At 55.2% G+C, this 22,779-nt stretch overlaps 4 protein-coding genes and 1 pseudogene across 9 annotated transcripts in view; all 5 read right to left on the bottom strand.

Annotated features, from left to right (window-relative positions):
• Positions 1-3,969: 3,969 nt before the first annotated feature.
• LOC130706692 (thialysine N-epsilon-acetyltransferase-like) lies at positions 3,970-7,115 on the bottom strand. Of its 4 annotated transcripts, XM_057539394.1 has the most exons (7): positions 6,959-7,115; positions 5,813-5,964; positions 5,629-5,680; positions 5,409-5,492; positions 5,208-5,309; positions 5,025-5,065; positions 3,970-4,891 (listed from the first exon to the last, which is right to left on the bottom strand). In XM_057539394.1, exons 1-7 carry the CDS (start codon positions 7,026-7,028, stop codon positions 4,724-4,726), a joined length of 669 nt encoding a protein of 222 aa, XP_057395377.1. In that variant the 5' UTR covers positions 7,029-7,115; the 3' UTR covers positions 3,970-4,723. The 4 variants fall into 4 exon arrangements, with proteins under 4 accessions (XP_057395377.1, XP_057395378.1, XP_057395379.1 ...); XM_057539395.1 differs by lacking the exon at positions 5,208-5,309; XM_057539396.1 differs by lacking the exon at positions 6,959-7,115 and having other exon boundaries at positions 3,972-4,891; positions 5,845-5,916.
• Positions 7,116-7,243: 128 nt separating this feature from the next.
• On the bottom strand, positions 7,244-11,800 carry LOC130706690 (transmembrane protein 102-like; annotated as a pseudogene).
• Positions 11,801-15,295: 3,495 nt separating this feature from the next.
• LOC103012254 (uncharacterized protein SPEM3-like) overlaps positions 15,296-22,779 on the bottom strand; it is a 29,156-nt gene continuing 21,672 nt past the window's right edge. For 2 of the 3 annotated variants that reach the window (XM_057539391.1, XM_057539392.1), the window contains exons 7-8: positions 16,120-16,177; positions 15,296-16,001 (exon numbers count right to left, since the gene is read on the bottom strand). In XM_057539391.1, coding sequence (XP_057395374.1) covers positions 15,433-16,001; positions 16,120-16,177 — 627 coding nt within the window. In that variant the 3' untranslated portion in view covers positions 15,296-15,432. Of the gene's footprint in view, positions 16,002-16,119; positions 16,178-16,325; positions 16,529-22,779 lie in introns of all 3 variants that reach the window. The other variant, XR_009006858.1, reaches the window with a different exon arrangement.
• Positions 17,244-18,976, bottom strand: LOC103015986 (uncharacterized protein SPEM2). Its single transcript, XM_007166429.3, has 3 exons — positions 18,839-18,976; positions 18,630-18,687; positions 17,244-18,496 (listed from the first exon to the last, which is right to left on the bottom strand). Exons 1-3 carry the CDS (start codon positions 18,974-18,976, stop codon positions 17,244-17,246), a joined length of 1,449 nt encoding a protein of 482 aa, XP_007166491.2.
• LOC130706691 (spermatid maturation protein 1-like) lies at positions 19,734-22,716 on the bottom strand. Its single transcript, XM_057539393.1, has 3 exons — positions 22,166-22,716; positions 22,009-22,066; positions 19,734-21,809 (listed from the first exon to the last, which is right to left on the bottom strand). The coding sequence occupies exons 1-3, from the start codon at positions 22,307-22,309 to the stop codon at positions 21,145-21,147; spliced, it is 867 nt and encodes a 288-aa protein (XP_057395376.1). The 5' UTR covers positions 22,310-22,716; the 3' UTR covers positions 19,734-21,144.

The raw sequence follows: 22,779 nt of genomic DNA, 5'->3' as shown, positions 1-22,779 counted from the left end.
GTACAGGTTGATTTGAGCCTGTTAAATTTGCAATAGAATCAACAAGAATTGGTGATAAGGATGGGGTGGAGTCAGTGAAGAAGTGGGAGGAACACAGATTTCTACCTTGGATTGCTGAGTGCATGGTGATGCCAGTCATGGAAGAGAGAACATACGAGAAAAAGTTTTGGAGGAGAAGTTGATGAGTTCAATGAGTTTGATTGTGCTCTTTGAGTTTGAGGGTCCACCATCCAGGTGGTCATGTTCCCTTGTCTTCAACAAACTTCTCTTTCAGATCCCAATTTAAATATAATTTCATTAGCCTTCCATTATGCCCACACTGGTTTAGGTCCCCTGCCTTACACTGCCAAAGCATCCCATACTCCTGTGTGGCACACATCATGGTTGTAATTTTAATCATTTATCCAGCGTCTGTCTTCTGCCATCACACTATGAGTAAGCCCTATGAGATCAGAGACTGGGTTCCAGGTCTGTTTGTCCCCAGCATTGTATACTCAGTACTTAGCACAGTTCCTGGCACGGCAAATATTAACTGAAGGAACCAATGTCCTGTAGGTCAATGGACACACTAGTGTGTGGCCCAGGAGACGTCTGGGCTAGAGAGGTGAATGTGAGAATTATCAGCGTATTAGACATAGTTAAAGCTATAAGAGAAAATTAGATGTCTAAAGAAAAGTGACTTAGAAATGGATTGGGTCCATGATAAAAACCCTCAACTACAACAGTATTTAAAGGGCTGGCAGGGAATTCCCTGGTGGTCCAGTGGTTAGAACTCCATGCTTCCACTGCAGGGTACCGGTTGGATCCCTGGTTGGGGAACTAAGATCCCACATGCCGTGCAGCGTGTCCAAAAATTAAACAAAGAAACAAACAAATAAATAAAGGGCTGGCAAAAGAAGAGGTGCCTTCAAGAGTGCCTGAGAAGGAACATCAGTAACGAGGGTAGCAGAAATAATAAAAGAGGGGGCTTCCCTAGTGGCGCAGTGGTTAAGAATCCGCCTGCCAATGCAGGGGACACGGGTTCGAGCCCTGGTCTGGGAAGATCCCACATGCCGCGGAGCAGCTGGGCCCGTGAGCCACAATTACTGAGCCTGCGTGTCTGGAGCCTGTGCTCCGCGACAAGAGAGGCCGCGATAGTGAGAGGCCTGCGCACTGCGATGAAGAGTGGTCCCCACTTGCCACAATTGGAGAAAGCCCTCGCACAGAAACGAAGACCCAAGACAGCCATAAATAAATAAATAAATACAATTAAAAAAAAAAGAAATAATAAAAGGGACTAGACTATCAGCAGTGATTCTGATAAGGAGTAGGGAGGGAGAATTAGAGAAATTAAGTGGGACAGATTATCAGGAGTGCTGGCTGTCAGGCTAAAATGTTTGGGTTTGGACCCTTAAGCAACAGGAGTGGCTGAATTTTGTCTTGGAAATGGCACCATCATCAATTTCCAAGCCTCTGGCAACAACAGTCCTCTCAGATTTGACTTTTGCTCTTTTTCATCTGCTTTAGTCATTGTTCATTCAGGCCAAGGATGAGAGTGGGAAAAGGGGGAACAGCATTTCAGATGGGGAAATGGCATGTACAGAAGGCCCAGAAGGGAGACTACAGTGCATTTAAGGTACTGGAAAGAGTCTAACATGGTCAGAACTGACTTGCTGGGGAAAAAAGGCTGGAGAAAAGGTGAGTACATAGGTTCTGGGAAACAGGCTGTCAAGAGAGGGGCAAAGGTCCCTAAGATGGATGTGAAAGGGGACTCCAAAAGTGTAGCCTAAAGATCAGACTGTGTGCTGGAGCAGGTCTAAGGGCTCCGTGAGAAAGTTCTTCAAAATGAAATAGATCAAATTCCTTACGTGTTTGTATATTCTTAAGAAGAGATTAACATAACTAGGGGAGAATTGGGGGATAAATTAGAGTACACAGAAAACTAAGCAAATGAATAAAAGATACAAGGCAAGTATTAATTTCAGGGAAAACAAAAATGATGCAAGAAAGAAAAACACCTATAACAATCCACATGGCTCAACTGTGAAGAACATTTGCATAATCATAACATGTAAACATGAAACACAGATCCATCCAGAGTTATGATATAATATTGGAGGGATGGGAGGATGGGAAGTAGGGATGGGGTGAAAGAGGGGTTGGAAAAGAGGGTGAGCAATGGGAGGTCAATACTAGTGCTCGAAACAGAAACATCAAGAAGTAGCAATAACTGGACTTCCCTGGTGGCGCAGTGGTTAAGAATCCGCCTGCCAATGCTAGGGGACACGGGTTCGAACCCTGGTCCGGGAAGATCCCACGTCCTCGGAGCAACTAAGCCCGTGCGCCACAACTACTGAAGCCCACGCGCCTAGAGCCCGTGCTCCGCAACAGGAGAAGCCACTGCGATGAGAAGCCTGCGCACCGCAACGAAGAGTAGCTCCCACTCGCCGCAACTAGAGAAAGCCCGTGTGCAGCAACGAAGACCCAATGTGGCCAAAAAAAAAAAAAAGTAGCAATATCTGTATGCCATTTTGAATTTGAAATATGAAGGTGAATACAAAACCCCCCCATAACAATACAATTTAAAAACTCAATTGAAAGTGATTGACTCTGAAGAGCTGGGGAATTGGGAGACTACTGTTTTCTTATATAGGTCTTGTAGAGATATTTGACACTTTAAATAGTATACTGTATATCTATGATTAAAAAAAAATAACCCCATGGAAGGGGGGTAGTTACAGAAGGAGGCTGGGAGATCAGTTAGGAGGTTATAGCAATTTTCAAAGAGAGGTGATAGTGGAAGTGGGGTTAGGGATGTGGACAGATTTGAGAGATATTTTAAGTGATCTCTATTCTTTCTTTAAAAATCCCTCCCCCTAAATGCCCTCCCCTCTGTTCTCCCTGGAATGGACAGAACCCAGGTGATTTTCACTCCATACTAGTCAGCCCCAGCACTTAATAGAATCACCCTACAGGAGGTTAATGAAGTGATGAGTGGGTGGGAGACCATGGGGTGGCTGCAGAATGGATTGATGCCGGGGTGCAAAGACACCCTATGAAAACCGGTAAGATCTGGGTCAGGGTGAGCGAATAACAAAAAAACAAGTGTAAACTCTGAAAAGCAAAGACAAAACAGGACGGGGGCAAGATCCATTTTGGAAATATTGTTTCCTAGTTCATAATCTTTTCTTCTGCATTAGTATTTAAAGTTTTATTTATTCATTTTTCTGAAGTACTACATGGGCGAGGCACAAAATTCAGAAGATCCAAAGTGGCATGGGGAAAAGTCCCCTTCCTTCCGTTACCTGGACACCCAGTTCCTCTCCCTGGAAGCAACCACTCTCTGCTTGTTTGTGTGTCCTTCCAGAAATAATTCATTCTGAGTTAAGTTTAAAAAGTGCCATCAAAAGATAACTTGTTCATGTTTAAAAGATATTCATCCCTGCCAGATTAGATGAGCCAAGGGCATGAAACTGGATTCTTCTTGCTCCCATCTGTGGAAGGGGCAGACAAGCTTCATTATTTCTCAAACAAGTTTGTCCTAAAGGCCCATCTGTTGTAAACTCGTTTTAAGGGCCCAAAACTGGCACCACTCTGGAAGAATTTGGGCCTTTGAAGTGTTGTTTGGCTGAATTGTATTTTTTTTTTTGAATTTTAAGATGGATCTTCAACTCTCTAGACTCCATTGATCCTGTGTTTTACAATTTACACATTTATGTTACCTGCTTGTCCACTTTCAGTGTCTAAATTATGACCATTTAACCAATGGTTCCTCCACAAAAGGAATAATATGTTACCACTGAAAGTGAGGATGTGTTTAATAACTTAGGAAGATGTTTCTGATTTATTGTTAAATGAAAAAACAGGTTGCAAAAGAGTTGATCCCATAAATCCCCACATACTTAACTAATTATATGTATATATGTACATTGAAAAAATCTAAGGAATCAGTACCAAAGGGTTAAGAGTAGAGATGTAAGTAAGGCTATGGATTTTATTTTTATACGTCCCTTCAAACTTCTCTACAACAAACCTGCATTACTTGTATAATAAAATATTATGAAAGTAGGAAATGAACCTGTTTCCCTTCTTGTCTCCATGGGTCCTAAAGGTTTGTTTTGGTTCTGTTGAACTGAAAAAAAAGGCTTTGTGACTTTTGAAAAAGAAAAAGCACTCGCTAGCTGAGCGGATTTTTTAAAAAGTTGGGGCCAGTGGTCCTTCCCAGTGTCCCTAAAATGCCGCCACCAGGTGGCAGCCTGTTCCATCTGTTGAGTCGGTGGGCCTGCCTCAGTCTCGGATTCCACACAGCCCAGTCCAGACACTGGAGGCCTTTGTCTGGGTCCCAGACCTGACCAACAAGCCTGATATATATGCTAGAGGCCAGAGCCAATATTCTGGTCCATTGTGGGTGAAAGTCATCTTAGGCCCACTTTTATCCCCAGGAGCAATATCCACTGACCAGAAAACACTGAGGAAGGGTCGTAATAGCTGAAGCTTGTCACATCCTCAATTCCTCCACCCAACACCACATCAACACATGGGAATTCTCATTTATTTTTCACCCTTAACAAGGAGGTGGGAAGGCTTGCCTCTTCCTCACCTCTGTTCTTTCCATCTGGGAATATTCACCTCCAACCCTCCTTCCCTTCCTTCCGGGAGGCCTTGGTCAGTGGAGACAGTCTCTGAGGACTGCTTGAGCTGGTGGGGATGAAGAAGCTGAAATGGAGATCCCCAAGGGATGGCGTCACTTTCCTGCCAACTCCCTCATCGCCTCTCCTTCAAAGCGAAAGCAGTGCCAACCTTCAGCTTCCGTCAGATCTTGGGCTCCTAGGGCCTTATACAAGTCCATAGCCCCCTTGTTCCAGTCTAGGACTGCCAGGCGGAACTGGGAGCGGCCCTTATCCAGGGCCACCTGTGGGAGAAGACACCACTCACTTTCCTGGGTCAAAAAGGAAAAGACTTTCTCGCCCTCCATTCAACCCAGGTGCCTCCCATACAGCTTTGCTTTGCCAGCGCCCAGCTTGTAGCTCCATCCCTCTCCTCACCTCAGCCACTTTTTTGATTATTTTGGAGCCAATCCCCTGACCTGATGTGGGGAGAAAAAGACAAAAAGAGGGATTGTCTGAGTTGAAGGGGATCAGAAAAGACCATAGGCTAGGATTAAGAGGCAAGGGATGGTGGTCCAGTCTATGGGTTGCTTTTCTCCCAGCCTGGCCTCTGCCCAGTACCCCGATACTCTGGCTTCACGTAGATGCCTTCCAGATAAATGTTTCGTCCCTTCCATGTGCTGTAGGTGAAGTAGTATAGCCCATAGCCCACCACACAGGGCCCTGAGAGAGAAAAAAAGAAGGGTCAGGCCGCTGGGCACCTGGGGGAGAGACCTTTGAGGCTGACTGGAGAGGGCACCTCTGAGATAGGGGTGCTCTTACCCTGTGGCTCCCCGGGGACAGGAAGAATCTCTGCTACCAAACAGTGATAGAAAGGATTCTCTCCAAAGCCATCTGCTCTCAGGGCTGCAGAGATCGGAGTTGTGACAAAGAGATAGAGACAGAAGGCCTGGGTGTGTGCCCAGTCTGGAGTTACTGCCTGGGGAACCCATCCGTCACTTCCACCCCAGCCTCCGTCAGGACTCAGGTGTTGGGCCCGTACCTTCTTCACTGATCTTCACCTGGTCTGAGAGTTTCTCGTACTCAGCGAGTTCCTACAGCGTGCGGACAGAGGCTAGATTAAGGCAGGAGGGCCTCGCTGCTCCCAGAGCAGGAGCCCTGGGCGCGCTCCTCCCTCTGCTCCCACCTCCTCCTTCCCGCCCCCACTCCAGCAGCGCCGCTCTGACCCCCTCTGGGACCCCGGTTTCCGGCCTGCAGCCCTCAGCCGAATCAGCCTCAGGATATTTCCACAGTCTCCCTCCTTGGCTTCTCGGATCAGCACGGAAGCCATCCCGATCTCCACCGTCTGGGACCGAAGTCCAGGATCCCCACTTCCGTTCTGCAGGACCGGGCGAAGAGCAACGGGGACCCTTTAAGGGGCCTCCAAATTCGGATCCCGGAAAGCCGGGGGAGTGGTGGGGAGCGAGGTGGTGGGGGCGCCGCGGGCTGGGAAGCAGAAGCCCGATTCCGGCTGCCGCGGGGCCGAGAGAGTGGTGGGACTAGCGGTCCTCACGGCCTGGTAGCCCCTAATTTCGGGCCCCGCCAGCGCGCACCTGCCAGCCAATCAGCTTGCAGAGCAGGCATGTCCCCGCCCACCCGCCAGCTCTGCCCCTATGGCCGGGTATCTTGACCGCACTCCCCGCAGGGGTCAAGGCTGGACTGCCGAGGCTTCCTCGTTGTTCTTATCTGGGTGTTCCAGCCTCCGTTGGAGAAACCCCACGGCTCGAAAGATACCTCCTTCTTTAACTGAAGTGTGCAGTGATTACCTGCTCTACCCTTCACCCCAACTCACCCATTCCAGCCCATCCAGACTCGGGGTGAGCCCCAAGACCTCCAGCTCTTGCCTACTGGCTCAAAGTCTTACTTCTCTTGGGGGCATTTGTATTTTAAGATGGGTCAGGGAGAGGGTGATGAATTTCTACTGGTAAATGGTTAGGCCTTGTAGTAGACGGCTAAGAGAAGATAATGGGGAGAAGGGGCCAGGACTCTTAGTATCCACTGAATCACACTCAGAGACAGCACCTCCCTATGCAGCAAGCCTCAGAGGCCTGGGAAAATACTGAGGGAGGAGCTCAGAGTAGATACCAGGCACTGTGCCTGTATCATCTCGATTCATCCTCATTCACAGTAGCTCCGGAAAGTAGGTATTTTTTCACATTTTGCAGACAAGGACACTAAAGAACACAGGTGGGGTGACTTGCCCACAGTCACCCAGCTAGTATTTGGGATTCCATGTCTCAGCTCTAGGCCTTACGGAGGATGCTACTTGGGGATCCGGGCATGACTGTTTCTAGATCTCATGTTTACCTTACCCCTTTGAGGCCCAGACTTACCCGGGGCGAACGGCGCCCCCAACGCCCCCAGCAGCAGCAGCAGCAGCAGCAGCAGCGCCCCTGGTGTCATAGCCCGCCCGCGTCGCTCAGTGAGTCCGCTTGGGTGAGCCGCCAGGACAGCCAGCGCAGGGGAAGTGACGAGGCGCCCAGGAATGTGCACCTGTTATTGGGGGGCAGCCCAGCCCACCCGCCCCGCCCCGCCCCGCCCGCCCCGCCCCTGGGACTTGATCCCTCCCCGAGCAACTGCCAAAGCCTGCTACCCACAGATGGCAGATAACACTTCAATTGTATAAATCGTCTTTAATTGAGAAAGCATGGAGTGGAGACCGGTCCCCTGGGAGCAGAGCCTTTTTGGGTACCTGACATCCAGCTGAGGTAAAGCAAGTTCTGTTCAGTTAGAAGCTGGAGGGGTGTATGAGGTCTAGAGACCAAGAGGCCCTCACCCTCCTTGGCCTGACCCGTAGGGGAGAAGGGTGGGACTTATTGCTGAATTGGGGTCTCCTCATTTGGGGAGGTCAAAGCTATGTCCCATTTGTCTTTTTGATTCTAGACCCATTACCCTAAAGACCTCAGCTTTAAAGGGGACCTGGAAGGAATTCCTGCTGAGGTAGCTAAGTGTTCACGTCCCCCCAACCCAGGCACAGGTCCAGTCATGCCATAGTTCTGGCCCCTTCCCCATCCTAGCTGCCCTTCTATGAGCCAGGGATTCCTTCCAAAATTCCTCTGCCCTTCCTCAGCCTCTGTTCCCTGGCAGGACCCCAGCTGAGTTGCAGGAGCTAGAAACTGCATGTAAAAAATAAGGTTAGCATTCTATAGGAAGAATAAGATTTTTGGAAAATTGTCTAGGGAAAACAAGAAGTGGTTCTTGATCCATCCAGAACTTAGTTCTTTGTGAATCATAGCTGTGTCCTTTCCAGAGCTCCTGCTTAACAGGTATCACTAGAGAAGGTGGGAGCGTGGGTCTAGAACTCTTACTCTAGAGCAATAACATGGCTATATAGGGTCTAGTTCCATCCTAGAGGGAAGGGCTGAGAGTCGTGGTCTATGTCCTAGAGCTGAGATTCAGAAGGAAGTATGGCTCCGTACGTGTCTAGAACATCACGCTCTAGAATTGGGTGTCTCTGGGGTAAGAAAGTTAAACCTGTGGTGATCTGAGACTGGCTCAATTCAGGCCAAGACCAACAGCTGGACAGGGCCCAAATCCAGCCTCTCTCCACTTGGAAACCAGGGGTCCATCTGGGTGAAGGACAGAAGCCTGATGGATCCAGAACAGAGCCTGGCAGCATGCCTGTGTTCCAGCACAGACCCTGAGTGCAGAAATGGCCCTGGCTGGGGTGCCTGGTGTTCCAGAACCTGTCTGGAACAAGGCAAAAGGTGGAGTAGGGAAAGAAGGAAACTAATCGTGAGCTCCAGTGGACCTATAAATCTATGGCTTGGTGGCCATGAAAAGGGCAAAGGGCTCCAGGAACTGGCTGAGCCCGGGGTGCAGAAGATTTATGCCCTGGCTTTGTCAGTTTTGGAACCCCCCGCGCCATCTCGGGAAAAGGCTTTGGAGGGTGTGAGTGTGGAAGGAAAGAAGTGATCAGCCAGGACCATTTTCAGACATCCCCCTCTCTGACCCCTTTCCCGGGCCCAAGGATCTGAGGGTCTCAGCAGCCCCGGAAGTCACGGCCGGCCCCTAGGCTCCCTCTGGGTAGAGCACCTGGTGGGACCTGGCTGCTCAGGGCATGAGCGTGGCAGCAGGGGTGAGAGCAGGGCCAGAAGCAGGGCTGGGAGACAGGCCGTGGTGGTGGCGAGGGCAGGGAGCCTCCAGTCCGGGGACTGCATGGCAGGGGGCAGGGGGCCTGGAAGGGGAGGTCTCAGGGACACTGTGGAGAGAAGGCTCCCGGTACACAGGGGAGGGGGGACGGTCTTAGAGACAGGTGGAGCCAAGACAAGGCCGCATGTCTCGCATGTCTCGGGGTTCAGAGGAGGAGGGACAAGGAGGCGACTCCACTGAATGGAACTCTGGATGGGGGGAGAGGTTGGGCTTAGATAGATGGAATGGCAGATGCCCCGAGAATGGAGAAAGGGACCCTACTGCCCGGGATGGAGGACAGAACTGGATGAGGAAGGTGGGGGAAATAACTGAAGAGATAGCGGTGGTGGTGAGGTCTAGCCTGGGGTGAAATCCGGCCTCCTTAATATCTCTGCTTTTGTGTGAGACAAATTGGTCAGTCCCTGGTCTCCATACCTTTCTCCTTTACACGTTTTTTCAGCAAATATGTTACCCCCATCCCTATTGACTCCTAAGAGAAAAGACCATAAGAACTGGCGGGAGATGGATGCCAGAGGCTGCATGGGAGCAGGAGGGGTGCTGGCCACAGATTTGGAAAGTGGAGAGGCCAGAATGGAACGACCTGTGCCAGGGATGCGGCGGGAGGAGGGTGGGAGGAAGCGGAGGAACCGGCGAGGAGGCCTTCTAGAACGGGTTCTTCGGGCCCAAGGCGCTCAGCCTGTCTCCCAGGTGAGGGGAGCAGTCCCCTCCACATCCCGCTGGCCAACAGAAGCACATTCCAGGTTAGTAGGAACAGCGTCTTTAATGGGCCCCGCCTCCCACGCCGGCTAAGCCGCCCCCCTTGCGTGCAGCCTTGGCCTCTTCCACAGCGGCGCGCGGGCAGGGTCCCTGCGAAGCAGGGCCAACGCCCGGAGCAGCGAAGCGGCGCCGTCCCCCGCACCGAGCTTTTGGCCACTCAGAAGATAGTGGGGCAGCGTCCCGGCCTCGAGCACCCGGCCCAGCTCATCCAGCAGCCCGAGGCAGCAGGCGGCCGCATTCTCGGGTCGCGCCAGATAGAGCGCGGGCAGCCGCTCGCACGCCCAGTAGAGCAACGTCCGCAGGAGATAGGCGCCGCGACCCTAGTCCCGGCCACCAGCGGGCGCAGCAGCGCCTGGGCCGCCGCGTGCGCTTGCAGCAGGGGAACGGGTATGCGCGTCTTGAGCGCCAGCTCTTGGCGGGCGAAGCAGAGCTGCCATCCGAAGGCGCCCGGCCGCTCTGTGCCGCCGCCGCCGGGCACCAGGTAGAAGGAAGACGACTCCGAGGCCAGCGGGCCGGCCCACGAGTGGCTCCGAGCCTCCTGGGGCCAGCCGGCCACGGACACCACGGGGATCAAGTCGAAAAGCAGGAGGCGGCGCGGGGGCCCAGGCGTAGCCAGGAGGATGGTGGTGACCCCCGCGTGGCGGGCTGCGTGGACCAAGCGCGGGGCACCCGGGACCGGAAACAGGGACTCAGCGACCGCAGCCAGCGAAGCAAAGAACCAGGCAGCCACCTGGGCGGGGCACAATGTGGGCCATGCCTCCCGAGCCTCCGACGGCTGTGGCACTGGGCTAACGTCGGCTGCTTTGGTGACGTCACCATTCGTTGTTTTCAGTGGTGAGGGAAAGTCAACATCGGTTACGTCTTGTTGAGGCAATTCTGGCACTGAAACATTACTAGGTGATTTTTCCAAAGACTCGTGTGCCTCAGGCTCAGTGACGTCACCGTGCAGCTGGTCCACGGAGATTTGCGGATCCTTGGGAGTTTGTTTGCTTTGGGCTGGGTAGATCGAATCACGTCCTCCTGGGACTGGGGGTCCTAGGCAATCCTGCCATGCCTCCCGGACCGAGGTTCCGCGTACTTGCTCTGGGAGGAAGAGCCATGCGTAACAGGATCCCACGTCCGGTTGCAGCTCCTGCCCAGTACCATCTAGCGAAAGCACGGGCACCAGGAGGGTGAAGCTGGCGTCGTAGTGAGGTCCCCGAGCGTAGGGACCTAGAGGCGCAGGCCCCAGATCCAGGGAGCCCTCGCGAATCCCGCCACGAAGCAGCAAGAGCTCTGCCTGAGGAGGAAAGCGAGGGTCCCGGCGGTGAACGAGACCTAAGGAAAGAGAAGGGATCGTAAAGGCGTGATCCAGAGCCGGGGCGGGGTGAGGCGGAGCTGAGAGCTGCAAGTTCCCGAAGGCTGGGAGGGTTACTTACCAAGCAAAGAGAAAACAAAGTCCTTGGCCTGGCGGAGATCTGGTCCTGGCTTGGGACCTTCACTCCAGCTCTCCTGCACACCCAGCTCCTGGATCAGCTGGGTTAGTTCTTGCAGCTGCGCCCCAGAGCAGAAGTCGATGTCCGTGAGCGGCCGGGCTGGGGCTGGGGGCGGTGGGCCCCACCAGGGAGCACTCCCCCAGACCGCGGAAGCCATATGGCTCTGTCGTTTTGGGGCTAGGAAATACACAGACGGGAGGAAGCCCAGACGGGCCGTTCCTTTTGCTGCGGAAAACTGGCCCCCGTTCTTTTCTCTTCCAGAGGCCAAGAGGGTTCCCAAGGCACAGTCCGCCAATGGGTCTGCAGACGAAGGGCCCTAAATTTAGTCTTGAAAGGGAACAAATAAACACCTCCTCCGTCCTTGCCCTTTTCTCATATGCTGGTCCCCGCCCCCATGGAACGGTTCACCTGACTCAGCAGGTAGAAAGTAGCTGTTTGGCCCCTCCTAAGGAATGCAGTAGCCTCCTTCGCTGACCCTTGTCTACGTCCCCTTACCTCTTTTTCAGAAGAGGCTAGTGGTTTACGGCTTCCCTCTTAGGGGTAGCTACAAAGGCTGGGAAGAGAACGGATAGGAAGATTCAACAGGTAACTTCTTCCTGCTGCCTGCAAGGCCACACCCCTAAATTATAACCACGCCCCTTTCTGGAGGCTGTCGGGGTGGTTCCGGACCAGCCCGGCCTCCAGTCAGAGTTCAGTCCATCCTTTCGCTCTGCAGAGATCCCGCGGCTATCCTGGGAGTTGTAGTTTGTCTTCAAAACTACCAGGGCGTTGGGGCCACGCCCCCACATCCTTTCCGGTTCCGTTGAAGTAGTGCCTGATGGAAGTTGTAGTTTCTATGCAGATAAACTATTCTGTGTCTTTACAAAACCAGGTCAACCGCACAAACACTCCTTGGGGTTAGAACAGAGGCCTAATAGGATGGATCTGAATAGCAAACAATAATGAGGGACATACACTAGGGCATGCGGAGAAATAGGGGACTCTACATCTCACTTGGGAGTAGAGGAGCCCTGGTCATTTAAATCTAGAAGGGTTCTTGCATGCAATTATAACTTCATTTTAGAGGTGAGACTGCAAGCCTAGAAAGGTTGCACATGACTTGTCCAAGGTCAGAGCTGAGCCAGAGAGGTGTTGGGAATGGGCTCTCCCGCTGGGACGTATCTCCTTGGAATCGGTGGTGGTAATGTTAGACAAGAACACACTGATAGTGTGCATGTAGTGACCCAGGGACGGACATCTGACTCAGGGAAGGGACATATTAGTGTTGCCCACCTCAGACACACAAGTGGTGGCAGGGAAAACACTTTGCAATCTCGCAGCTTATGTGTGTATACAGAAGAGCTATCAGGACTGAAAATCAAGTCCAGAGGATACTCCAGCTGGGCTAGGGCAGGGCAATGAAAAATTATGAAGGGAAGGAAATTGCTTTCAGCGGCCAGTGCTATCATGGACACAGCTTAAGTCCAGGCTGAAACTAGGAGCCAGAATAATAGGACAGAAAGATAGGACACCAGAGACACGCTCACAGATTAGACCAATGCATTGCTGGACCAGGAATTCTTACATTCCTTTTTCCTAGGGGTCTGTCTCCACAGTGAACTAGGCCTAAGTCCATGGGCAAGAAAATTAAGTGGAGACACCTCGAAAAACTTAGAGACCTATGAAGGAGGGGACCGTCAGAATCCAAGGCTCAATTTGGGGAGCCTAAAACACAAGGTTTCCTAGTCACTGACCAAGAGAGGTCTTCTCCCTCAGTAACCACGAGCCCCAAACACAGCCCAGAACGGGGGAGGCAAGTTTCCATACCTCTGGTCGTGACCCAAGAGACCAGATCAGGAAAACTGAAGCCTGGGCTTCTTCTCACAGTCTGGGGAAATCAGGCGTTGGGTGTCCATGCCTACATCTTACCTCCTCCCCAGAGGGTGGCTTCTGAGCCACCCTAAAAAGAACTAAGTTCCCTGGGCTCTGGGGGAGCTTTAAGATGCTGGGGGTGGGTGACAGGGAAAGGAAAATTGCTCTAAACTCTAAAGCACTGCTCTCCAATAGCATTTTCCATGATGATGGAAACGTTCTAAACCTGTGCCGTCCAATACAGTATCCGCTAGCTCCATGTGACTACTGAGCACTTAGAAGATCATGACACTGAGGAACAGAATTTTTTCCTTTTTTGGCCAAGCCATGAAGCTTGCAGGGTCTGAGTTCCCCGACCAGGGATTGAACCCCGGCCACAGCAGTGAAAGCGCCAAGTCCCAACAACTGGACCACCAGGGAACAGAATTGGACGCCAGGGAAATTCTGTTCCCTGAGGAAGAGAATTTTTAACTTTTTAACTTAATTTTTAACAGAATTACTTTTCCTTAATTTTAACTACTTTATATTCTAATAGGCATATTTGGCTAGTGGCTACTGTAATTGACAATGCAGCTCTAGGGCCTTGGGGATAACGGATTTAGCTAGACAGCGATGGAGGGAAAGCAGGGATAGTTTAGGTCCTCATCAGGCCCTGTGGGATGGGGCTGGGGTGGATGTCCTCACACAACCACAGAACACTTCTCTTGTCTCTTTATTCCTCATGCATATCTGTCCCCTGATATCCCCACTCCTTGATGGTCTCCGGTGAGTTGTTGGATGTCTCTCGGTGAAGGCGCCTGGGAGACAGAGCTTCGCATTTGTCCCTGCCCGCTCTGAACTGTCTCTGGCGGGCGTCAAAGACCACACGCCCTAGCCGGGTGCCTGACCCAGGACAGTAGGGCTTCCAGCTGGTCTTGGGAGGCGTAGACATCTGGCGATAGTTCTGGCAGGCTTTAGGAACTGTATCCATGGCGTGGTACACCCAGTCTTGGCTGCCTGCTCGCCGGGAGGATGATTGCAGCTCAATCAGCACAGGTACCTCTGAGAAGGTTTGCAGGTCATTGTAGGTCACCTGAGCCTTGGGAGAGCAGGAGTTCTGACTGGGTGGGACAGAAGTCCATGGTATGTGCTGCCCTGCATCCTCCTTTCGAGGAACTGCCTCAGATCTAAATAACTTCCGGGTCTGATGTGGGCCCAAAGCTTGGACAGAGTCAGTTCCTAGAGGGTTCTTGTGGAGGCCTGGATTTGGGGTAAGGCCTGGGTTTCTGGAAACCCTACACTCTCTTGCAGGGCCTGGGGTCCTTTGGAGGACAGAGCCTTGGTTGAGGCCTAGACTCTCACGAAGTTCAGGGGGTTGGGGCTGGTTTGGGGTTTGGGACGTAGTGGCTAACTGGGGAGGGATGGGGCCCTGGGAAGAGAGGACAGACGGAGGAGACTTGGAGGTTGGGGGAAAGGTGGGGGGTTGTATTAAGGCGGAGGGCTTGTGGTGGTTGCTGTGTTGATGAAGGACAAAGGATCTGGGAGAAACAAGAGGCAGAGAAAGAGTGCATGGTGGAGGCATGGCGCATGGTGAGCTCTGGGCACTGGTTGGAGAATGGAAGCAAGGTTGAGAAGGTGCAGCATCCTTGGAGTACACCAGGAATTTGGGGTAGACTGGAGCCTGGGGGTCCGTGTTTCTCTTCTCAGAACTGCAAGGATGGAAGCTGCAGTAAGGGAAGGTCTTGGACTGCACAAATTTGTCTTTGGCATCATTTGAGATCTTCCATTCCATATTCCCCAACTCCAGGTAACCCAGTATGGATCCTGTGGAGGGCTTGGCACTGTCCCCACTACATTGCTTCAGTGTTTGCTCAGCTGTACCAGAGCTCACCAGACCATGCCCCTCTTGGGGCCTGCAGACGGTACCCAAGTCCTTTCTGGAGTACCCAGAGTTCTGAGGGGGACACACATGGACCACGTTCTGCTTTACCCTGCGGGCATCGTAGACCACCTGGCCGGAGGAGAGGCCTTGGCTGAAGGCAGACAAGGTAGAGGGAATAGAAGCTAGGATGGGGGTCGGGGTGGTGGAAGGGAATGGAGTGGTCGTCAGGGCCATGACCTGCACTGGGACAGAGGTTGTGGCAGAGATCGGGACAGGGGCTGGTGTAGGGGCTAGGGCAGGAGTAGTAGCAGGGGCAGAAGTTGGGGGAGGGACTGGGGCCGAAGGTGGGGGAGGGACCAGAGTGTTGGCATGGGTATAGGTCAGATGAGCATGGGTCAGGGTGCAGAGAGAAGTGTGGCCCAGGGACTGGGCTGAGGCATTTGAGGGGGCCTGGGCTTGGGCCTGGGCTGGGGTATGGGCTGAGGTATGCTCAGGGCCATGGACCTGGGCAGGGCTGTGCTCAGGGGTGAGGGCTGGGGAGGGGGTCTGGGCCTGGGGGGTGGTGTGCTCAGGGGGGTGGAACGTGGAGCAAGTCTGGGCCTGAGGTGGGGCGTGCTCAGAGGGGTGGGTTGAGGAAAAGTTCTGGGCCTTGGCAGGAGTGTGCCCAGTGGGGTCCACTGGGGAGAAGGCCTGGGCCTGGGCGGAAGTGTGCTCATGGGCGTGGCCTCGGGAGCAGGTCTCGGCCTGGGGTGGGGGGGGGGGTGTGCTCAGGGGGGTGGGCTGAGGCGAAGGTCTGGGCGTTGGCAGGAGCATGTGCAGGGGGCTGAACTGGGGGGCGGGTCTGGGCCCGGGCTGGAGCCTGGGCTGGGTCATAGTCTGGGGTCTTCGTCTTGCTCTCTTGGGGCAGGCGGCCTGGAAGCACGTCCACCTTGCTCATCCTGCGGAGCTTGGAAGATGTCTCTTGCCTGGAGTAAAAGGTGGCTCGGGACTTTAAGGCTGTGACCGGAGGGGCCTCGCCAGCTCCCACTACCCCCTCCTTCCACAGTCCCCGTGGAGCCTCCATGGGAGCCCCAGCCCGTCCACACTGAGGCGGCATCCAGCAGCACCCAGAAGCCTTCTCATTTTTTGAGTCTGGTATCCACGAGTCAAGGTGGTTTGGGTGCCCGAGCAGGAAGCTTGGGCGATGGCGGAAGCGGGAAGAAACTCTTGAGCGCAGGTTCTTGGGATCCACGGAGCAGCGCATGCACATGCGATGGCTGCCTACACAGCTGGCTTGCTTGTCTGCGGGGAAAGGCGAGATGGGACAGGGCCTGGGTTCCTGAGGGGCTGAGAATCGAGGCAGGGATAGAAGAAAGGGGACAGGCCCACATCCCCTGAGCCCACGCTGGCGCCCACTCACCTTTGGGGAAAACATGACGGAAAAGTGTCCGCAAGGAGCTCTTCAGATGCCTCCGGAGCTGAGGGAAGCAGGGGAGGGGGGAGGCCGGGAGCAGGGTGAGCCCTGAAATCCAACCCTTGTCCGGCCACACCCCAGCAGCCCTCCCACCTCAGCCCCTTCAAGACCCCAGGGCTCCCCCAACCCCGCTGCCCAGATCCTGCCCTGACCAGAGTCACCACGTTGATCCCCACGTTGAGCAAGATGAAGCTGCCCAGGATCAGAAGAATTGAGTCTCCTAGGTCCTGGCATTTCCTGGGGTTGGTGCCAGAGCACGGCTGGGCTCGGTAGTGGCTTCGCTCACCCATGGCCGGGGGGCCCAGGACTGCCTGGGCCCCCCGGCCTCCACATAGTCACTGGGAGCCAGACTCCTCTGGTGGGGGAGGGGGAGAAGGACTGGGTCATAATGGGGCAGGTGGTGGGGTCACAATGAGGGAGGGGGAGGAAAAGGAGAGCCCAGGGTGGCATTCCCTGGTAACCAGGGTCAGGTAAGCTGAGCCTGGACAGTCAAACAGGACCCGGAGGCCGGCACACCTCCCCTCGAGCGGTCAATCATTCACTCACCGCCCGCTGACTCACTTGTTCAAATGACACATTCCATCTCTTGGCCCCTCCTGAGACTAGGAAGACCTTGGCCTCAGAGCCCTGGGGAAGGCCTGGCTGGAGTCCAGAGCCTCAGCCTTCTTCATGCCCTTCACTGGGCGTGGAGCTGGACCTGCCCAGATGTGGAATCTCCCAGTTTGGGAGCAGCTTCTTGTATGAGGCTCTCTGGGGACAGGGACAGCTGAGACACAGAGGAGGTGCCCAGAGACCAGTGGTTTGGAGTCTGCAGCTGCAGATCTACTTAGTGCATGGTATAGGACCAGGAGGGGCCTGCTGGCAGGACTGTGGCCACTAAACCAAGGGGACCCTCAGGCCAAGAAGGGGACACTGGCTTCTTATTGCAGGAAGCCAAGGGCAGGGACCCAGGCTGGCAGAAGGAGTGGCGCTTCCAAGCCACAGACCACCAATGCTTCCTGGACTCTGGCGCTCTTTATTCCTCTCTCCATGCCCTGCCGCCCCCCGCCCCCGCCCCCGTTTGCTGCTGGTCAGTTCATTTTCCCGGTCTGGCTCCCGTGCAGAGAGGGCCTCGAGGCCGAGGTGGAAGGTGGCAGCGAGTTGGCCCGCGCTCGGCTCTCCTGCACTTGCCGCTTCAGCTCCAGGCTGTCATACACCTGGTAGTTGGCATTGCCCCCCGGGTTCCGGCTGAGTGGCATGAAGGTGGGCCGGGGCGGAGGGTGCTCGGTAGCCTGGACGTCGGGCAGGGGCTGGGAGGAGCGGACGAGCAGGGCTGAGCTGGGAGCCGGGGCCCGCCGGTACGAGGCCTCGGCCAGCACCGTGAGGGAGGCAGAGGTGGTCAGAGGGCGCCGCACGGGCGGCATCTCGGCCCATTCGGCCGCCCGGCGCCGTACCTCGTGGGGATCCCGGGAGTAGTTCAAGTGTTCCGTGGAGGGGTGCGGGCTGCCGTTGGGCTGGCTGTGAGCACAGCTGGGGAGGCTCTGTCTGTGGGCCTGGGGGGAGTTGCGCTGCCGGGCTTCGGGCCGGCAGCCCCGAGGCACCAGAGCGGATGGAGGCTCAGAGCCTTCCAGACCACGCTGCCGCTGATTCCAGCAGTCATACGGGAGTTGGCCCCTTGAGGGGTAAGTGCTGTGCCCCCCAGGGACCCACGAGGGGTTAGGGGGCAGCCGTCGGGGAGGTGGTGGAGACGAGGGCCACTGGTCAGCCTCCACGTTGCCCCAGATGCGGGATGGTGAGCAGGGGGCCCCGAGGGACTGCAGCCTTAGCTCGGACTTGGCCTCCACACGCTTGGGCATGCGGCGCGGCTCGGGCGACAGGTAGAGACAGGGTGGTGGCAGGCTGGCCAGGATCCCACCCTGGCGGCCCCAGAGGCCCACGTTGGAGGGCAGGCCCATCCGCTGGTAGAGCCCTCCCCAGCACCCCCGCGGGTACTTGGGTTGTGGGAAGGAAAGGTCATCCTCCTCCTCCAGGTAGGAGTCCGGGTCCTCCCGATCAAAGGAGGGCATCAGCCGCAGCTGTGACATCCTGTGGCTGCGATGCAGCCTATGGAAGACTGAGCGGCTGTAGGGGAATTGTCTGCGGTTCTTCGGTCTCCGCTGGTGGCTGCAGGGGCGGCGGCTGCAGCTGCGGCTACGGTTGTGGAGATGATGGTAGGAGGACGAGGAGTAGCAAGTGGGCCGGGCCGTTTTCACTTCCACAGGGTCCAGGGTGCAGTGGATGTGGACGTCTCGGGCCTTGGCTGGAGGATATTTGGGGGAACTTTCACAAGCCTGCGAGATTTCATCTGGGGGAGGCGAGAGTCCGTGAGGGCAGGGCAACTGTCAGAAGAGTTCAGGGTTGGGAACCTGGGGGCCTGGGTTTCTAGGGCCCTGGGAATGGCGGGGGCGGGGTGCCCCCTACCTGTCTTCCGTACTTACTTTTCTGAGTAATCCAATAGATGGTCTTGTCTAAGGCATTCTGGAGCCCATGCCATATCTGGGGGGAGGTGTGTGAAAATGAAGGCCAGGCTCTCTACCCTCACCCCCGTCCCAGCCAAGACCGTTCCTGCAGACGGAGGTGCAGGCTGCAGCTGGTTCCCACCCTCAGCCCTCTTCACCCCTACTGGTGGTCCCCAACCATCGCTGACCATAGCTGCCCTGTTGATCCCAATGTTGACAAGAATGACAAGGCCCAGCAGCAGGAGTAGGAAGTCCTCCACATTCTGGGTACTTTCTTGGTATTGATGGCAGCACCCCAGGTTGTCATACCAGAGCTGGTTTTCCATGGTGGGGGGCTCCTAGGGCCACCTGGGCCGCCCCCCCCCCACCACCACCGGCCCTGACCCACACTGCACTCATGCCAGGACCTGGGGTCACCCACCAACAGGTGAGGGAGCATGGTCATAATGAGGCACGTAGCAGGGAGTCACAATGCGCAGGTGGCCAATCTTTCATCCACTCAGCTGGCCCTTTATGTGGCCATCTCTGCCCTCGGCTCCCACTACATGGAGCTTAGTCCCCAGAGTTCAGTCTGTCCTTCTGTCTCCATGGGGCCATGCTTAACTTGATTTGCAAACATGGTTGCTACAGATGAGAGACAGTCTTCATAGGCACTGAATCATGCATAAAGGATTTCCTCCATTTCATTGTTCGAGACATTATGGCAGCTTATGTAGCCTGTTGGGATTCCCCACCCACGCCTGCTTGGGGCCAGCAGCAAGGGTGACTAGATGGATGAGTGACAGTAAGAGTCCCCTCTGGGGTCGCCCCACTGCACCATCCCCTCCTTGTCCTGCCCATTTCCCTGTCATAACCCCTCTAGCACCCACCGTGCCCACCCCTTCCTGGCCAGGGGTTGCAGCCTTAGGTGTTGGTGGTCACTGAGCCCACTGGCCCCTTCGCTTCAGAGCAAGGGTTTGCCACCTTTGCCAGAGACCACCCCCAACCATGGCTTCTCTCCTTCCTAACCAACTGCCCTCCCACTGAGCCAACCCTCCGAGTTGAAAAACGGTTAGCTGCTGTCTTAAGAAAACCACATGAAAGTCACAAAGCACAAAATAGATGTAATTGTTGATATGACAAAAGGAATCTACTATTATAAACCGGGTTCATTGCTGGGGTCTGTGAAAGTGGTACCGGGGGAACCTCAAGTCATTTTGTTTGCACAATGAACATCTCAACAGATATAGAGGAACAGGGAGTTCCCGGGAGGTCCAGTGATTAGGACCCCGTGCTTTCATTGCTGAGGGCCCCGGTTCAATCCCTGGTTGGCGAACTAAGATCCTGCAAACCACACTGCATGGCCAAAAAGAAAAAAAAAGAAAGAAACAAATAGAAACAGCCAGTGGGCATTTTCCATCAAGACTCCAAACACATAGCAGGTGCTCAATATAGACCCACTTAATGGAATCAGCTTAAAATGATCAATAACGTTAGTCAAATGAAAATGAACAGAGAAGCAGGGTGATTCATAAAAGGCCTATCTGATCACATTCCAGGAACCCATCTGGTATGGAAGGTGAGGTCTAGTCCCTTCGACCTGGCTCCTTGTTCCCAAGTTGTGTGCGTGTGTGTGATCCCAACCGTCTAGAAGTAGGTAGGGCCTGGGTTTCCCTGCTGTCCAGTGGATGCAATATTCTGATGAGTTTACATGGGAAACTGAGGAAGGTGCGAAGAGACTCTGATGGGCCAGGCTGACTCAGTAGCAATGGGAATCTACCTGTGGGAGCAGGGGGACGGAGTGTCTGAGGCCATGAAGTTGATCCTTGGTGTCCGTGTGACCATGAATAAGTCACTTGGCGTCTCTGAGCCTCAGTCTCCTCATTTGTGACATGGAAGTGCTAATCAGAGGAGTGAGGTCACAGAGGGCTGTGTGGAGGCAGCCCTTGCGAGTGTCCTCAATATTTTATCCTCCGCTCCAAGCCTTCTTGAGTGTACAGGAGCTTCGGGTTCTGACTGGGGAACTGTGAGGGCCTGGGTACCCTCACTCTCAGCCATCCCTCCCCAAAGAAACCAGGGCTTCAGAGGGACCACACCTCACCTGTAGTTGCAGCCTAAACCTGGGCTCTGGTAGGAGCCGGACCTCTGAGAGACTGAGGCCATGGGGATGAGGGTCTCCACTCAAGTGCAGTACTGCCTGGGGATCTGCAATGGGATTTGGGGGGCTTCCCTGGGCACTAAAGAACAGAGTAGAGGCAGGTGGGAGCCTTGGAACCAAGAAGGGCCTGGGAAAGGGCTGAGGACAGGGCCTGGTGAGGCCAAGAGGTTGATGAGGGTCCTCAGGGCTCTCTAGGCCCTGTTGCCAGGGAGATCATTTCCTTAGCAACCAGGCTTCTGCGTGCTGTGTGGGCCCTGGCACCCCCCACACCACAACAAACCACCTCCTCTCTTCTTTTTATTCCTCTCCCAGTCACCTCTCTGTCAGGGAACGGTATACCCAGGCCTTTCCCGTCCCCTAAGCCGTGCTGGATCCAGAGACCGGGGAGTAACAGTGGGACAGGGCCTCCAACTCCCTGATCAGCTCCCGCAGCTGCCGCCTCATGTCTCTGGCATTATCGGCTACGCGCCCTGAGGAGTGGCGCCGGGGGATGTCTGGGACGTGGGCCGGGCCCAGGATGGGTGGCTGGGCTGGCGAGCACTGCTCCTGTTCTGCCTGGGGCCCCCCTCCACTGTTCCTGTGGCTCAGGGCCTGAGGGCTGTGGGGCGGGGGGTTCACAGGGTACACGTAGGCCTCTAGGCCCAGCTCTGACTGCGTCTCTCTTTTGAGCGGCCTTCCCTCTACAGTTTGCTGGAAGCGGATGGTCTGGGTAGGCGGCTCCACAGCATCCTGGGCCCAGGGAGTCCAGAACCCCTGGGTGGACTGAAGGCCTTCCCAGTCCCTGGGGCAATCCCAGTTGTGGGAGCAGATTGTTGTCTGCTGACGTGGGGGCTTCTCATCATCGCTGTCAGTGTCAGGGGCCCAGGCTGTAGGGCGGTGGGCGCGGCATGCTGAAGAGCCTCGACGGCGACGGCAGCGAGTGGGTGGGGGGGGCACAGCCATTTTCACAGGGTCCATGGTGCACCGAAGGCGGACTGCAGGGGGCTGGGTCTGCTTCCCAGGTGAGCATAACTTAGAAGTTTCTGTGGATCGGGGACAGGTGAGAGGCTGGTGGGGAGCCTGGCTCCTCCAGGGATGGAGAGGCAGGGTGCAGGAAGAGAAGCTGCATAGTTATGGTGTCTGAGCGGGGAGAGCGGGAGGGGAAGGGGCCCGCTTAGGGTCAGGGCCAGAACACCTGGTTTCTGCCTTTCCTATTCCCCAACCTCCCCATCCTCCACTTACCTTTCTCACAATTAACACGAAACTCGTGGTGTAAGAAGCCACGGAGTCTGCGCCAGACCTAGGTGGGGGAGGACACAGTGACCCCAGGCAGGCCCCGGCCACCCGGCCTGCCCCCCAGCCAACCTGCCAGCACCCTCCCACCCGGCCCCACTCTGACCAGTGTCACCGTATTGATGCCAATGTGAACGCAGATGATGAGGCCCAGTAGCAACAGGATGGAGTTGCCCAGGTCCTGGCAGTTGTTGGTGCTGGGGCTGTGACACGAGGCCCACTGGGGCCGGGGCTGCTCAGCCATGGCCATGGGAGTCCCTAGGGCCACCGGAGCTCCTAGGCCCCCAGCCCACTGTGCCCACAGTGCCACCGGCCGCCTTCCTGTCCCAGAGGCTCCTGGGGGTAAGCGGGTCACAATGATGTGGGGCTCTCCCTCACAATGTGCCAAGAGGGAGAGTCCTGGGCCTGTGTTTGACCCTCCAGCCTGGGCCAGGGCTTAGCAGAGGCCAAACCCTTCACCTTGCGTGTCTCTCCTGTAGCCAGCCACCTGCACCAGCCCATAGGCCCTCTGGCCTGTTCGGTGTCTGTCCCCATCAGCCCCTGCCTGGTCCTCTACGCCAGGCTCTGACCTCTGCACAGACACTGGTCCTGATCTTAACTCCCCAAACAACCCCATTACCAATGACCACCTCACCCCAGCACCCAGTCCCCCTTTCTCTCTGACCTCAGAGCTGTTCACTGGAAAGGGCTGTGGGCTCGGACCCCCTCCTCCTCCCTCAC

The sequence above is a fragment of the Balaenoptera acutorostrata genome, unplaced genomic scaffold (assembly GCF_949987535.1).
Source record: "Balaenoptera acutorostrata unplaced genomic scaffold, mBalAcu1.1 scaffold_898, whole genome shotgun sequence".
Classification (NCBI taxonomy): Eukaryota; Metazoa; Chordata; class Mammalia; order Artiodactyla; family Balaenopteridae; genus Balaenoptera; species Balaenoptera acutorostrata.
This window is presented reverse-complemented; position numbering and strand designations above follow the sequence as displayed.

Excerpts from the sequence above, each read along its gene's own strand:
- LOC103015986 (XM_007166429.3), bottom strand. The coding sequence starts at position 18,976 with ATGGAAAACCAGCTCTGGTATGACAACCTGGGGTGCTGCCATCAATAC. Across the intron at positions 18,688-18,838 it reads GGATCAACAGGGCAGCTATG|ATATGGCATGGGCTCCAGAA; the intron begins GTCAGCGATGGT and ends ACCTCCCCCCAG. Across the intron at positions 18,497-18,629 it reads CTATTGGATTACTCAGAAAA|ATGAAATCTCGCAGGCTTGT; the intron begins GTAAGTACGGAA and ends CGCCTCCCCCAG.
- LOC130706692 (XM_057539394.1), bottom strand. The coding sequence starts at position 7,028 with ATGACACCAGGGGCGCTGCTGCTGCTGCTGCTGCTGCTGCTGGGGGCG. Across the intron at positions 5,310-5,408 it reads TGTCCCCGGGGAGCCACAGG|GGCCCTGTGTGGTGGGCTAT; the intron begins GTAAGAGCACCC and ends TTTCTCTCTCAG. Across the intron at positions 5,066-5,207 it reads CGTGAAGCCAGAGTATCGGG|GTCAGGGGATTGGCTCCAAA; the intron begins GTACTGGGCAGA and ends TCCCCACATCAG.
- LOC130706691 (XM_057539393.1), bottom strand. The coding sequence starts at position 22,309 with ATGGCCATGGCTGAGCAGCCCCGGCCCCAGTGGGCCTCGTGTCACAGC. Across the intron at positions 22,067-22,165 it reads GCATCAATACGGTGACACTG|GTCTGGCGCAGACTCCGTGG; the intron begins GTCAGAGTGGGG and ends TCCCCCACCTAG. Across the intron at positions 21,810-22,008 it reads TCGTGTTAATTGTGAGAAAG|AAACTTCTAAGTTATGCTCA; the intron begins GTAAGTGGAGGA and ends CCCGATCCACAG.